General features: G+C 52.3%; 7 protein-coding genes across 7 annotated transcripts; 4 read left to right on the top strand and 3 right to left on the bottom strand.

Moving 5' to 3' along the window:
• The first annotated feature begins 5 nt into the window (after window positions 1-5).
• On the top strand, window positions 6-877 carry PV05_01315 (uncharacterized protein). Its single transcript, XM_013466288.1, has one exon. It carries the CDS (start codon window positions 53-55, stop codon window positions 581-583), a length of 531 nt encoding a protein of 176 aa, XP_013321742.1. The 5' UTR covers window positions 6-52; the 3' UTR covers window positions 584-877.
• Window positions 878-1,207: 330 nt separating this feature from the next.
• On the top strand, window positions 1,208-2,088 carry PV05_01316 (uncharacterized protein; the record flags this gene model as incomplete). Its single annotated transcript, XM_013466289.1, has 2 exons — window positions 1,208-1,384; window positions 1,435-2,088. 2 exons carry the CDS (start codon window positions 1,208-1,210, stop codon window positions 2,086-2,088), a joined length of 831 nt encoding a protein of 276 aa, XP_013321743.1.
• Window positions 2,089-2,360: 272 nt separating this feature from the next.
• PV05_01317 (uncharacterized protein) lies at window positions 2,361-3,822 on the bottom strand (the record flags this gene model as incomplete). Its single annotated transcript, XM_013466290.1, has 2 exons — window positions 2,361-2,506; window positions 2,559-3,822. 2 exons carry the CDS (start codon window positions 3,820-3,822, stop codon window positions 2,361-2,363), a joined length of 1,410 nt encoding a protein of 469 aa, XP_013321744.1.
• A 489-nt stretch (window positions 3,823-4,311) lies between these two features.
• Window positions 4,312-6,313, top strand: PV05_01318 (uncharacterized protein). Its single transcript, XM_013466291.1, has one exon. The coding sequence runs from the start codon at window positions 4,454-4,456 to the stop codon at window positions 6,101-6,103; it is 1,650 nt and encodes a 549-aa protein (XP_013321745.1). The 5' UTR covers window positions 4,312-4,453; the 3' UTR covers window positions 6,104-6,313.
• Window positions 6,314-6,402: 89 nt separating this feature from the next.
• PV05_01319 (uncharacterized protein) lies at window positions 6,403-8,256 on the top strand. Its single transcript, XM_013466292.1, has one exon. It carries the CDS (start codon window positions 6,746-6,748, stop codon window positions 8,204-8,206), a length of 1,461 nt encoding a protein of 486 aa, XP_013321746.1. The 5' UTR covers window positions 6,403-6,745; the 3' UTR covers window positions 8,207-8,256.
• Window positions 8,257-8,564: 308 nt separating this feature from the next.
• Window positions 8,565-10,837, bottom strand: PV05_01320 (uncharacterized protein). Its single transcript, XM_013466293.1, has 3 exons — window positions 10,311-10,837; window positions 10,097-10,259; window positions 8,565-10,050 (listed from the first exon to the last, which is right to left on the bottom strand). The coding sequence occupies exons 1-3, from the start codon at window positions 10,769-10,771 to the stop codon at window positions 8,839-8,841; spliced, it is 1,836 nt and encodes a 611-aa protein (XP_013321747.1). The 5' UTR covers window positions 10,772-10,837; the 3' UTR covers window positions 8,565-8,838.
• Window positions 10,838-11,061: 224 nt separating this feature from the next.
• PV05_01321 (uncharacterized protein) lies at window positions 11,062-12,591 on the bottom strand. The gene is made up of 4 exons (XM_013466294.1): window positions 12,143-12,591; window positions 11,994-12,085; window positions 11,843-11,942; window positions 11,062-11,793 (listed from the first exon to the last, which is right to left on the bottom strand). The coding sequence occupies exons 1-4, from the start codon at window positions 12,332-12,334 to the stop codon at window positions 11,149-11,151; spliced, it is 1,029 nt and encodes a 342-aa protein (XP_013321748.1). The 5' UTR covers window positions 12,335-12,591; the 3' UTR covers window positions 11,062-11,148.
• Window positions 12,592-13,635: the final 1,044 nt, after the last annotated feature.

Consider the following 13,635-nt stretch of genomic DNA (forward strand, 5'->3'; position numbering starts at 1 on the left):
CTTTTGTTTTTGAGGACTCCGTTACTTCAGATATCGAGAGTGAGAATCAAAGATGGCCGTCTCTTCATCCTCAAGCAAGATTGTCAATTGCCTCTTTTTCGAATCCCAGGCTGAAGATGCTGCCAACTTCTATACTTCCATCTTCCCCAACTCTTCCATCGGAGACATTGCTCGCTTTCCCGGTGCTGGCGAAGAGGTTCACAAACAGCCAGCCAACTCGGCCATGTGTGTCGTCTTCGAGCTCAACGGCCACCAGTTCACCGCGTTGAACTCCAAACCCGCTGAAGTCCCTTTTACCGAAGCCGTTAGTTTTCAAATCATGTGCGACAATCAGGACGAAGTCGACCATTACTGGGACAAGCTGAGTGAGGGTGGTGACGAGACGAAGCAGATGTGCGGATGGCTGAAAGACAAGTACGGAGTGTCCTGGCAGGTTGTGCCCAAGGACATCACGAAGATCATGACCCAGGCGGAGCCGGACAAGCGTTCGCGCGCGATGCAGGCGTTCATGAAGATGCGCAAGATTATCATCCAGGATGTCATTGATGCTGTCGAAGGAAAGGGCGAGGAAGAAGAGGCTTGATGTCATTCGGACAGCCCTGCGTATGCGTATGCGTATGCTAGGGCGTGAGGCTGCCCAGCCAGGTATTCCAGGAGCCTGAGTCAAGCTGGAGCCTCGATCCCTGCCGTTGTAGCGGCGCACTTTGCCTGAAGAGTACCAACTCTGGCTCTGTTTAAAGTAATCCCATCACAGTGGGATGCTACACTCCTTGACTCATATTTCATGTCGTAGCGATACCGGACTGGCCCGTGTCCATTGTTGTGCGCGGTCTGCGGTCTGTTGTCGGACACAGTCAGCTCAGTAATCAGACAGCGGTCGTATTACGAGAGCTCACCTTTGATTCAAATGTTATCAGCGGCTTGCGTGTATATTGCGCGTGATACTGCAAATTTTCAAGCTCCCAGGAGGCCCAACGACGCATTGCTCGCCTCGCGCCCCAGAATTTCGCATGCTCCACACGCACCTCGTCTGCGTTTGCTACTTAAACTCTGGTACAGCTCGCTGTGAGGTACACGGCAGTCTGAACAATCGCTTCCAGAAGGAGCCATCATTGTCCCGGAACCTCAATTTGTGCCGCCAGGTTTCCAGGTGCCTGCCCTTTGTACTTCTTGAGTAACTCCTGAGTGATCCAATCTAAAGCTCGCAATGACCGAAGAAGAGGGCACATATCAACTTTCCCGGGACTACCTAGCCTCTGGAAGGTTGACTGCCCAGCACTATCTGATACTCCGTCGATCTGGATGGCTTCTTCATCCAGAAATCGCGTCAGCAGTCCGAGGTCGAACAGATCTTGCTATTGCGGACCTAGCCTGCGGGAATGCAGTAGGTCGAAGTCATGATTTCGAGGTTGAATGCTCACGGTAGCAAAACAGATTTGGGCTTTGGACATGGCGTCCGAGTTTCCTAATGCAACAGTCGTGGGCATGGACATCTCCACGCAACAGTTTCCGACCGAGGCTTCTTGGCCCCATAATCTATCCTTGGAGACTCACGACATGTTCCAAGCAGTGCCTGAAAAGTACGTCGGACGCTTTGATATTGTACACATCCGGCTTGTGTTGGCTGCTGTGCACAACCAGGGCAAGGACCGGTTGTTGCAAAATGTCTTGACACTGCTCAAGCCGGGCGGATATATCCAGTGGACGGAGGCTCTCTTACCGGTCTTCATCTCGCCCATAGAGCTCTCACCGTCGTCCGTCTTCCGTCAGCCTTCGGCTCTAGAAACGCACTGCAGGAAACTCATGGGAGCATCGGCGTGGCTCGCGCAATTGCATGACGAATTTGAAGCACGAGGCTTGACCAACACACAAAGAAGCATGATACCCCTTGTGCCCTGGCTCTCGAAGCAAGACAATGATAACACACTCGGAGTAATGGATGATATTCTTCGGAGTATGCAGAGCCGAGCCCCGAAAGCAGTTGTCGATGAACACAGAGCGATCATGGAGGAGACTGTGCGTGAAATGGGACAAGGGCGCATGTTTTTTGCGAAGTATTATACGGCCATCGGCCAGAAGCCAAGCTGAATAGAAGCAAGTCCGAGGATGGCCAGGTCAGTCGAGGCCGTCTTTGCCGATGCTGCCGAGTGGAGTTGCGAGATACGCGTCTTAGCCTTGTTCTTCCGAAGAAGATCCTGGTCGGTGGCTTGAAACGGCAGCTTCGAAGGAGATCGCTTGCTTGACAAACTTCGTGTTTGAGAGTCCTTTGACGTGGATAATACTGCGTAAAGTATTGGACGAAGAGGGTAAATCGCGATGATTGAATCGTCGATTGACGGCGTAAAGATCGCTCCAAAAGTCTACATGACAGTGCATTTGTGAGAGTAGTCGTACTGTGTTCCCCATCGGTCTACGCCTGCTTGAATCTCGTTTTCCCTCTGCTTCGCTTTGACTGCAGCTTTGAAATTGGTTTTCATGAACTTGATTAATTCTCGGTCGAGGTTGTCTGCGACCATATCAGTATAAGCATGCTCAAGTAGGGGTAAATGGAGACTTACCACTTGTGGCCTCCAAGACCACTGGTTCTCGACACAGCGGACAACGTTCCTGTAATGCTCTCTGCATAACCAACATACACCGAATGCAGAATACATGACCGCAATTTAGTCGGACAGGCTTGTATGAAATGGTGAAGCAGACTGGGCATAGATAGTCGTTGAGTTGCGGAATGACCTTCAGTAGCTCTTCCGAGATAGTAAAGCTTGTGGCTTTGGCCAGGTTCTGCGCCATGAAGGGAGATTTGATCAGAGCACCTGAAACAGTCGATCGTGCATGCAAGGCTGTCCGCTTGTCGAATTTCTTCATGATCTTGGCCAGAGCAGTCTTGTTAATCTCTTGGAATTTGATCAACCGGAGCAGTTTGACGTTGATGCGCAAAAAGCGGTCCAGGGCAACATTGGCGTCCTTGCCCAGCTTGAGGACTTCGTTCTGTTGCGCTGCCAAACTCTTGTTGAAATTTGAATACTGCATTTGTGCGTGATCGGCATCTCTGGCACCAGCGTCGGCTTCATGCGAAGACATGAAGATCTCGGCATCCGAGTATAGTTCGAAAATCTTCCTCCAAATCTCGATTTCCTGCTTTGATCGCTTGGATTTGGATGACTGTAGGGTGCGCAGTTCGTGGCCGAGTTGAGTGATCTCATTCTGTATGCGGCTCTGCTCTGAATTTTGTAACCGATCGAGATCAGCCAGCTCACGCCTCAATATCTGAAAGAACTCGGAATCGGACGTTAGTGGTACCTCAATCGTCTGGGGTTGCTGTTCTTCATTGTCAGGCGCATTATCACCATCATCTGATCTTGGTGAATCCGGCATGGCACTGCCGCTTGCTGGTCCCCTCGAGTCTTCTGGATGTCCATTTGCCGATTCGTTCCGATGAGGTGATGAAACGGAAGCCCTAGAATTTCGAGCAAGGCGTCGCAAGATGCGCCGAGTGTCTGGTGTTAACCAAGCATCCATGGGAGAACCATCTCGAGGATCAAGGAGGATTGTCAGCCTAGGTGTGAAGCTGACCTTTTCACTACCGTCGACCGAATACTGCACGAGCCGGTCGCCTAGATGTCCTTCAACCTCGGTGGCGCCGGAGCTTACATGCTGCCATAACGTGTCAAGAGTCTCCTTGTCTAGTCCAAGATTTGTGAGTTCTTGTTGGACGCGTTTGATGCACTTCTTGAGCTTTTTGTATGAGATGGCCGAGTCGATCCACTCCGGCGGATAATCGTCGCGCGAGAGGGCCGCTTCGAAACCTTGGCCGAACTTCATCGTGACAAGAATGGTGGAGACTGAGATGGGTATAACGAGAGGCTATGTTCCATTGAGTGAAATTGTCATTCTCAGGACGTCGTGTCTGATATACCACGGGGGAGAGTACGAGTTAGTTCGAGTTTTTCTCAGGGCAAAAGCAGAAATCAACCGGATGCGATATCCAGTCCCATGCCGTTCCCCAGACCAATATTTGGCCACCATCGCTCGATCGATGGCGGCTTGGTAAATGGGCGACGGCAGGCTAGAACACGGCCCGGATTGAATGAGATTGCCCACACTCTTCGGCGTGCCCTGCGATTTGACAGGAAGCAATCTTTACTCACAGGGTGACGGGCACTAAACTGAGAGAGGCGAACAGGCGGGCGAGTGGTGAGAGGCCATTAGGTGGCCATGACGCGCCGGAAGTTTTCTTCGTTTGCACGTGACTGAGGCAATTTTTTGCTTAGCGCAGCCTCGGAATGAGATCAGAAGGACCAGAAGACCAGAAGTGACCCGACGAGGCTTAGGAATTGGCATATCTGCGGTGAAATCTTCAGAGGAGGTCGAAGGGGCTTGGTGGGCAGGGATGATTCTGATGGACGACTTTGGCTGATCTCCTTGCTGCGTTCCTTGTTGCGTTCTGCTCATCATGGGTCAACGACAGTCCACAAACAATGCTCCCCAAGACGAGCCTCCTGCAAAGGCCGACTACTATGAGCTGTTGGGTGTTGAGCGAACTGCGACTGACGATGAGATCAAGAAAGCCTACCGACGCAAAGCCCTGGAGTTACATCCCGATCGAAACTACGGCAATGTCGAACATGCCACCAGTCTCTTCGCTGAAATCCAGACCGCCTACGAAGTCCTCTCCGATCCGCAGGAACGAGCATGGTATGACTCTCACCGCGACATCCTCCTCCGAGGAGATCAAGCCACCGGCCCAGACGCGGACGAGTTCTCCTACAACATTCGTATGACATCTGCGGACGAAGTACTCAAGTTGATGGTAAAATTCAATGGCCGCTTAGACTACACCGATGCTCCAAGCGGTTTCTTTGGTGGCTTAAATGACTTTTTCAAACAGCTGGCGCAAGAGGAAGATATTGCTTGTCAATGGGAGGGTCTGGATGCCGTCGAATATCCCGAATTTGGTCTGAAAGATGACGACTACGAGGATGTGGTGCGACCCTTCTACGCAGTCTGGAACGGTTTTGCTACGAGAAAGAGTTATTCTTGGAAGGACCAATACCGCTTGTCGGATGCTCCAGATCGTAGAATCAGACGGCTGATGGAGAAGGAGAACAAGAAATTGCGCGAAGAAGCCAGTCAGGAATACAACGAAGCTGTGCGATCCCTTGTTGCCTTCGTGCGAAAGCGAGACCCCCGAGTACAGAACAATCAAAAATCAGAAGCAGAGCGACAAAAGGCTCTCCGCGAGGCGACCGCAGCGCAAGCGGCCCGATCAAGAGCCGCAAGACAAGCCAAAATGGAAGACATGAACGCAGCTGCGATACCAGAATGGGCGAAGTCAAGACCTGCCAAGGACGAACATGAAGGAGGCTTCTCGAGCGAGTCTGAAGTCGAAGAGCACGAATACGATTGTGTGGTTTGTGATAAGACCTTCAAGAGCGAGGCCCAGTTCAAGGCACACGAAAAGAGCAAAAAACACATCAAGCTGCTGAAACAGCTGCAAAGAGAGATGCAGGCTGAAGGTGCGGCTTTGGAGCTGGAGGCCGAGAGGTCAAGCCCACAACCAGAAATCGTAGGGAGTGACGAGGAAGAAAGTCCAGCAGACCCCAAGTACACCACTCAGAAGTCGCAGGTAGTATCTGATGCCGAATCCGAACACCATGACGGCGACGCTTCTGACAACCCCGCGGATAGTCCAGTGGTCAACGGGACGGCCAAGCCGCAGGAAGCTTTCGAGGATTCTGAGGCAACCGACGACGATTATGCTCCACGGGCGGATATTACGCAACGATTAGCAGCAGGAGCAGCCTCAGCAGACGATATACCCCTCGAACTGGGCAACATGAGCTTGGAAGGCACGCCGATCACATCAGAACCCGAAGAGACAGCACAACCAAAGTTAGGCAAGGCCAAGCAGAAAAGAGCAAAGAAGGCAGCGCAAAAGTCGACAGAGCAACCTGACAAGGCTGTTTCGGAGTTTCAATGCGCTGTCTGCAAGGCCGACTTCCCGTCCAAGACGAAGCTGTTCGCCCATATCAAGGACAAGAACCATGCAGCCTTGAAGACCGAAATCAAGGGGTCGAAAGGTGGGAAAGGAAAGAAGAGGTAGCCGCTCACAACTACAAGGCTCCCGGGACAACCCTGTTCATTTTGAATGTGATATGCATAGCGCAGGCGTTTGGAGCGTACTATGTCCTTAGGTCTTAGGAGTTCACGCAGGCAATGGCCTATCATGATAGCATTTGAACCTTGCAATACCCCATTGTGTCCCTTGTAACTACTACAAGTAGTCAATGGCTCGATCTTCCTTTAATTAGAGGAGTAGACGAACGGTTTCACTTTAGCGAATGTTGCGTGATTCGGTGTATCAGACGTGCCGAGGCAGCCACCTACTTAGCACAGTTGATTCCTGTCCTCGCCTGTGGTGGTCACATCGTCCCTCACCGCATTTGGGTTGTGTTCAAGAAATAGGCCGTGGGCCCCGCGAGTGCCATGTCTGAAGATGGTTCTGTCCATCTCATAAGAAGACACACTGGAAGCTTTGCAAAGCAAAACAAAAACAGCGAGCCGCTGCCCGGGGAGATTGACGCCTAAGGAGTCGGCTGCATCAGAGCCTTTCTTTTCGAAGCAAAAACACCATAAATGCGCGTTGACTCCTTGAGTTGCATAGAGCCCAGCCCATAACTTTGAGCTTTTCCAGTATCGCTTCGACAACTGGAAGAACCTCATTGCGGAAAAGCCGCCCTCGAAAATGGTCGACACACGATGCGCAGATCCCGACCTGCAACTGGACGTGGACATCATGATCCTGGAATACACACTATATCAAGCCGTTAAGGCGCAGTTCGACTTCCTCTCCAGTAGTGGGTGTCAAGACGAAGCCGAAGCCAAAGCCAAAGCCATCTCATCCACGCGGGTCCTCTCTATCTTCGACTCCTTCATCTATTATTTCAATGCAACGTATCCATCCCACGTCAAGTCCACCGAATTCTTCAACAACCTCGACATCCTGGAATTTCTCGGCCTCCTCTCAAGTCGTTCTACTGCGTCCACGATCCAGTTCTCCGACAACATGCCCGAGAAGTTCCGGCAAGCTTCGTCCAACAACCTCGCAGCACGTCGCCACTGGCTCGCCGCGCGAGAGCGACAGGCCCGAAAGCTGAGCAAGCAACCCCAACCCGCCTACTCCTCCTTCGCCGCCGCCGCAAACGTCAGTATCCAGGACGACGTCGAGGACCAGATCTGCGACGCCTGGAATCAGCATGAGCATCAGCATCAGCATCAGCTTCAACATGACTCCACAACCTCTCTTGCTGCGTCTGCGCCAACGACTAACGAAAATCCACCACCACCACCCCTATTATTCGATCTCATCCCCCGATTCATGGATGTGTCAGCCGAGATCTCAGCCCTGCTCGGCCACCACCCCAACGAAACCTGGATGCACATCGCCGCCCAATTCATGCTCCAAGCCAGCCTCGAAGCCCTCCATGCCCGTCTTCTCGTCCGCGGCGACAGCGACGCCTTACTACCCAGGCTCGACGACTGTTTCGCATGGGGCTACGTCGAGCCTATTCTTCTAGCCACCGACAATCCATCCTCCCTCGATGGATGTTCTCTCGACGAAATGGTCGAACTCGTCAACGAACTCTTTTGCGACCCGTCAGACCCCGCAACTCGGGACCCGTCTCCTTCTTGTCCTTGGGCGTCTCCTTCATCTTCTCCTTCAAGTCTCAGAGAAAATCCAAACTGGACGAGCATCCGGACACAATACCTCTCCGAATTCTCCATCGCCTCCGACGCCTCGGCGCAATCGCAGACCTGCAGGCTCGACCGGCTCACGACGAAATATCCGCCTGGGGAATTTCAGCAGCAATTAACCTCGTTCATGCGGAATATATGGGACTTGTTCTGTAACCAATTAAACGCCAAGCCGGTCCTCGCGCAGATCGAGGAGGACGGTCATCTCAAGACTCTGGGCATCTGCGTCGAGGGCGCCGAGTTCGACGACTTTCTGGGGAGAGTGGGACTTCACAAGAACGCGGCCGGCATTTTGACCTTGGATCATTGTCTGGATGATAAGCCCAGTGCGTCGCCCGAAGTGCGCCCTCAATCTCGATCTCAGGCTCAGTCGCAGGCTCAGGTCAGGGGTGGTGGCTTCGTGAGCAGTGGCAATGCCTGGCGCCAGTCGAGGCTGAGGCCGAGTATTTGAATACTACTTACCTGAGGTAGTTACGATAGCATTATAGCATATGATACCCCCCGCGCCCGCCCCTTTTTATCGGCACCAGCCATCAGGTTCAATTCTTCCCACTAGCTTCCCACGGGAGACCAGTCCACCTGGCATCTCCGCCTCGGGCATAAAATTCCCCATACTCCGTACAAGGAAGTACTACTAGTAGTGAGAAATAATCAGAGAGCTACATACAGTACGACCTCAGCTCAGCTCAGCTCAGCTCTTGTTCCCCATTACCTTCTCATCAGACCCCGTCCATTTACTGCGGACACTCTTCCCCGCCGTCTGCGTTGTGACTGCAACGATGAGAAGGCGAAACAGGACCAGGACCAGGACCAGGACCATGACCATGACCATGACCAGGACGATTACATTCATTCATCATTACGCTAGCCAATACTCGGAAGAGAGTTTTGTATCCGAATGCCAGCCGAATACTCCGTAGGAGAGTCATTTCGTATTCCCGCCAGCTATACTAATCCCCGCCTCCGCCTCCATACCTTTTGCATTGCCGATCCACAGATGGAGGTTCAGTCACGATGTGCCAACCTAGAAGACTAAAAACCCCGCCTCACACCACTCACCACTCACCAAACCCTCACCTCACCTCAATCATCAGGATACTCTTCACGCACATTACTCACAAACATGCCCGTGCTTGGATCGTACCGCTTGAACCACTTCCCGATCTCGATGGGGAAAGAGTTGAGCACCTCCTCGGTGATCTCCTCTGGCGACAACACGATCACGTTCTCCTGGGCGACGTACCTCGTCGACTCGTCGTCGACCAGGACGTTGTAGAAGGGCTGGTGTCGGCCATTCGGCAACCGGTCGACCTGGTTATGCGCGATCCACTGCTCCTGCATCCGACAGTACGGGTCCCAGCCATAAATCACGGCGAGGTACTCCCGAATACGGTGCCGGAAGACGTGGCCGACGCGGTACGTGACGACGTCGTTGCGGGGCTCGGAGCGGTATTTCGGAGGTCGCGATTCGTGGTCCGAGTCCTTGAGTTGGTGGATCAGATTCCGATACGCCCGGGCGTCGGGCAAGAAATTCGTGAGTGAGAGGATGCGCGTTTCGAAGAGGTGGATGTCGAGGTCGAAGTACTCGAGGAAATGCTGTGTCAGGACGGAGAGGTGTTGGCGGAGTTGCGCTGGCTGGTGGTGACTTGGTGATGAAGGCAAAAGGACGAGGGAGAACAGGGCCGCGTATGTGGCGAGGTTGGGGTTGATGGGGTGCACAGGTGGGCCCCGGTAGTGCGATGGCGACGACAGGATGTTGTGGGCAGTACGGATGGTGAGGTCTCGTGGTGATGCCGCGGAGAGGTATGAAGCTAATTGGGCGGCTGTGGACGTGGGGGCAATGAATCGCGCCCGTTCCAGCAACGTCGAATAGGATAAGGGTTCGGAAGTGTTGAAAGGGTCCATGTAAAGGTGCGTGAGCTCGGATTGTTGTTCAGGACGAGGGTGCTCCGGCAGAGGATTGCCGTTGATGTCAATGCCTGGTGGCGGCTGTACTAATGCGTGGACATGATAAGGGTAGCTGCATGGTGCGGCTCGGAGGTTGAACTGGCGTGCCACGTAGCAGTATATGACAGCCGAAATGAGTGGGACCGAATTTCGATTTTCACTGAACAGGGCGACCCCAAGAAACATATGGTCGAGGCTGTGGTAGTGGCGGTCGTCTTGGATGCCAACCCATTTGTTCTGCAACAGATGCTCGGCGATGGTCATTGCCTTCTTGCGTGGTGAAAATTCGTCAATGTCAGGATTAGCACTGCGTACTGAGGACGCATATGAATCGAGTCTCTCAAAAATCTGGGCAGCCTTAGCCGGTAGCCGACAACCTCTCTGATTGACTTACATCATCAATATCGCCATGTTCACTCTCTCCGAGGATGAAGAGGTCCAGAATGGCGAGTGGTATTTCATAAGAGTCGGCGCCTGCACCGCCAGCCTTGATGGCTACCCATTCGTCCACCGCCAGTATTCGGTGTAGACAGCCGAGCGCCGCATGGCTCCAGTATCTTGGGTCAGGGTTAGAGCATGTCTGAAATGGGCACAAGAGTGACACTCACTTCTGCGCCAGGTGATTTTGAGACGAGGCAGCGTTCCGGAACATGTCCAAGAGCGCTTCTTTGGCATCATAGCCGGCTTCGAGAATAATGTTGATCCAATCAAGTCGTCCGAGCTCTTCGGCGACGATTCTGTCGACGGCGTTCCGTGTAGCGTGGGATGAAGTATGTCGGTTGGCGTAGAGAGACTTCCAGTCGGCAAAGGAGGCATCTTGGAATTTCTGTTTGATGTTATGTCGTTTATCCCACCAGCGATATGTTTGACAGTACTGTCTCCATAAGAGCGGTTCATTTGCTACACTTGCAAAACGTCGGCATGTTTGCTGTAAAGAGACTGCTGTTGTGGGTGGCGAGACGGATAATATCGCTTGAATGACTTCGTCTGGAAGTGTGGTGAGTTGAGGTCTGGCGTGTTCCACAGCCTGTTGCTCGATGTCGCCAGCTTGTACAAGACGCCGAGTCATAACGTGTTGATTGTCGCTTTGACGATATACTCTGTGGAAGTTGGCAGTCTCGTACGAAGAGAAAAGGATGATATGAATTGTGATGAGGTTGAAACAATCCCCAGATTCAAATCGTGGGACTCTTTCGATTTCGATTTCGGACGTGGACGTCATTAACGGGCCGACCAATCAAGAATCGAAGTTATCTACGGAGTACTTGGAGTACCACCCACACACAATGTTGATGGTTTGTTGGTCACTTAGTCACGAGAAATAATCATAATCACCATCAATCAATTAGAGAAGAAGAAGAAGAAGAAGAAGACGGTACAGACAAGACCGCCTCCTCTTCAACCCCGTAAATCTGAATCTGAAGGAAAAGGGCGGATATACTTCCATCAACCGAGCAGCTCTTTCAAGTTTCCCTTTTCCGCATGTATTCTAACCACTTCAGCGATAAATGGTCCCCAGTCCTCCCTCGCCCGCTCCATCTTCTCCCGGTCCGCCTCCAGACCCAAGGTATCTTTCAGGGCTGTCAACGACAGCAAAGAAAATTCGAGATCGTTTGTACTTGCTGATTCCCATTTAGCTTGGAGCTCCGGTAGGACCATTGCAATCCAGCTGTCTCCCTCGGAAAGAGTACCCAACTTCCGAGGCAGCACTTCCATGCCATCCATTCTCCAGACAGATCCGCTAGCTGGCACGTAGGCCACGAAATGGAAGCCGTTTTCCTCATCTTCAAACTCTTCCTCCCGCTTGCGCTTCTTGCGAGGACGTTTCGCTTGAGCGGCTTTCTTTTTCTTTTCAGCCGCTGCAAAGTCTTGTTTCAGACGGAGGTCGACGTTCATCTTATCAAAGACTGTCGCGAAAGAGTTGTGGACCTCTCTGACGTGGTCAAATGCATCCAGGGCAACGCCGCGTTCTTTCGGAGTCATGTTCATTGTATTCGTTCGGAAATCGTTGAGAGAGCGACCTAGGTCGATGCCACCATGGTTGTTGACAATGTTCATCAAAGCAACAGTAGCGCAGGAAAAAGCGGATGTCTGAGCCTGTCAGTGGAGTGCCGCAGACGCAGCATGATGCTGGAAATACCTGATTTGCAAACCAAACCCCCTGCGGATCCTCCTTAATCTCGTTCTCTGTCTCCGCTGCCACCCACCTTGAAAGGAAGATGAGGCCGAAGACTTCCTCCCTGTATTGCAATTAGTACTAAGTGATGGGAAGAATTGGATCTGGCACGTACGGTGTATATTCGAAGATACTGTCAAGCGGAACGACCTCGTTCACTTGAATCCCTGGTACGCCCCATTCACGCAGTAGCGTGGTGAAGATGACCTAGAAGCATGATCAGCTACCACACTCGGGACGCGGACAGAACATCGAGAGCATTACCGGATCATTCTCCACCTCAGCCCATCCAGTCCATGGCCCAACTTGATCATCTCCCGCAGGAGTACCATCTTCGGTACCTGTGGCTGCATCGCCAGCCGAAGAAGGAGCAACCGAGCTGCTTGCATCGGGTTTGTGGTTGTCTGACCGCTCAATGGCCAGCTTGGCGGTGAGATTGTCGTTGGCACAAGACATGGTAAGAATTTCGAGATAGAATCCCCGCGTCTACCAGCCAACCGATCAAGGTGGCTCCTCGTACACTATTGCGCTGGGCTTCTCAACCGGAAGTCGTGCCCCCAAAGAACAATGGCACAAATAACAACAAAGTGGCTCCATCGGGAATTGACCGGCTGTCGTCACTGCCTTCGAAGGGTGCGGCGAAAAGCTGCTCGCCACCCGGACAGTCCCTGGTGAATCAAATCACGGGAATGAACCGTGACCACCTGTCTTCTCCTGGAATTTCGAAAATACCGACATGTGGTGAAGACGATGGTGAGAAAATAAAGTGATTGTTCCGGTTGTTTGGTAGTCTGTTCTTGGCGGCGAGGCTTGGCCGTTGGCGAGGCTGTGGATTCCGGTGCTACCAGGGAGCCCGGGGAATGGCTGTCAACCAACTTTATCCTGAGATTCTGCATGATTATACGTCAAGGTCCCAAGCGCAATAAAGTGTTCAGGAGTAACTGATGCACAGCCTTAGTGAGACTGCAGGATGATCCATGAAAAATAACCGAGAGCATTGTGAGAGGACGCTGGCTGACAAACAAGCAAGGGGGTGGGAATGCCTAAGCACATGCTCCTCAGCGTGTTCCAACCCCGTACTCTAACAATTAACTCTCCTTACAAGACAGTTGCCTCGCCGCCCACTCTGTTATTTTCGAAGCCAAGGAGCGACATAGTTGTTAAGGAGTGGTCCGATACGTTACAAACCCCCATTAGCGATATACGCCATCCAAAATGAGCCATTTGTCTAGGCCTCCACCGCTGTGTTCGTGCGTGGATACACCATTCTTCTCAAAGCCCTACAATCACCGTTCTGTCCATGACCTCTCTATTGAGAGAGCCCCAATCCTCGTCATTCTCCTCACTCCACTTCATTCCTGAATTTTCAGTGCTCGTCCCTGCCTGTTGGGCCAAAAGTTATGCGTGATTCGTTTCAAGTGAGGAATCAGTTGTATTGCAGTAAATGCGTCCAACAAGAGAAAGAGACTTATCGCTTGTTTGGATATCAGAGGGCATGTGATTCCCAGGCGATGTCGGACTTATCGTTGATGCCTTTCATATCAGACTTGTCACTGCCCTTGATTCGTGTGCTTGCTGGCCCAGTAGCATAAGTAGTAAGTTGGACTTCTTCGTCATGGGACATAGCATTATCGATGCGGTTCCAGCTCGCCTTGCTATCCGGCCCTGTTCCGTTACTGCTGGAGAAGGCCGGTGTAGGCGTTTGTCTTGATAGAGTGCTAGCACCTCTCCAAACGCGACGGAAGATGGGCGCATAG

Source organism: Exophiala xenobiotica (assembly GCF_000835505.1).
Source record: "Exophiala xenobiotica strain CBS 118157 unplaced genomic scaffold supercont1.1, whole genome shotgun sequence".
Classification (NCBI taxonomy): domain Eukaryota; kingdom Fungi; phylum Ascomycota; class Eurotiomycetes; order Chaetothyriales; family Herpotrichiellaceae; genus Exophiala; species Exophiala xenobiotica.

What these genes read in the sequence shown, in the direction of transcription:
- PV05_01315 (XM_013466288.1), top strand. Translation starts at nt 53, where the DNA reads ATGGCCGTCTCTTCATCCTCAAGCAAGATTGTCAATTGCCTCTTTTTC.
- PV05_01318 (XM_013466291.1), top strand. Translation starts at nt 4,454, where the DNA reads ATGGGTCAACGACAGTCCACAAACAATGCTCCCCAAGACGAGCCTCCT.
- PV05_01319 (XM_013466292.1), top strand. Translation starts at nt 6,746, where the DNA reads ATGGTCGACACACGATGCGCAGATCCCGACCTGCAACTGGACGTGGAC.
- PV05_01320 (XM_013466293.1), bottom strand. Translation starts at nt 10,771, where the DNA reads ATGACTCGGCGTCTTGTACAAGCTGGCGACATCGAGCAACAGGCTGTG. An exon ending in CAAAATCACCTGGCGCAGAA is followed by an intron (nt 10,260 to 10,310) that starts GTGAGTGTCACT and finishes CCCTGACCCAAG; the next exon opens with ATACTGGAGCCATGCGGCGC. An exon ending in AACATGGCGATATTGATGAT is followed by an intron (nt 10,051 to 10,096) that starts GTAAGTCAATCA and finishes AAGGCTGCCCAG; the next exon opens with ATTTTTGAGAGACTCGATTC.
- PV05_01321 (XM_013466294.1), bottom strand. Translation starts at nt 12,334, where the DNA reads ATGTCTTGTGCCAACGACAATCTCACCGCCAAGCTGGCCATTGAGCGG. An exon ending in CTGAGGTGGAGAATGATCCG is followed by an intron (nt 12,086 to 12,142) that starts GTAATGCTCTCG and finishes TCATGCTTCTAG; the next exon opens with GTCATCTTCACCACGCTACT. An exon ending in AGTATCTTCGAATATACACC is followed by an intron (nt 11,943 to 11,993) that starts GTACGTGCCAGA and finishes ATTGCAATACAG; the next exon opens with GGAGGAAGTCTTCGGCCTCA.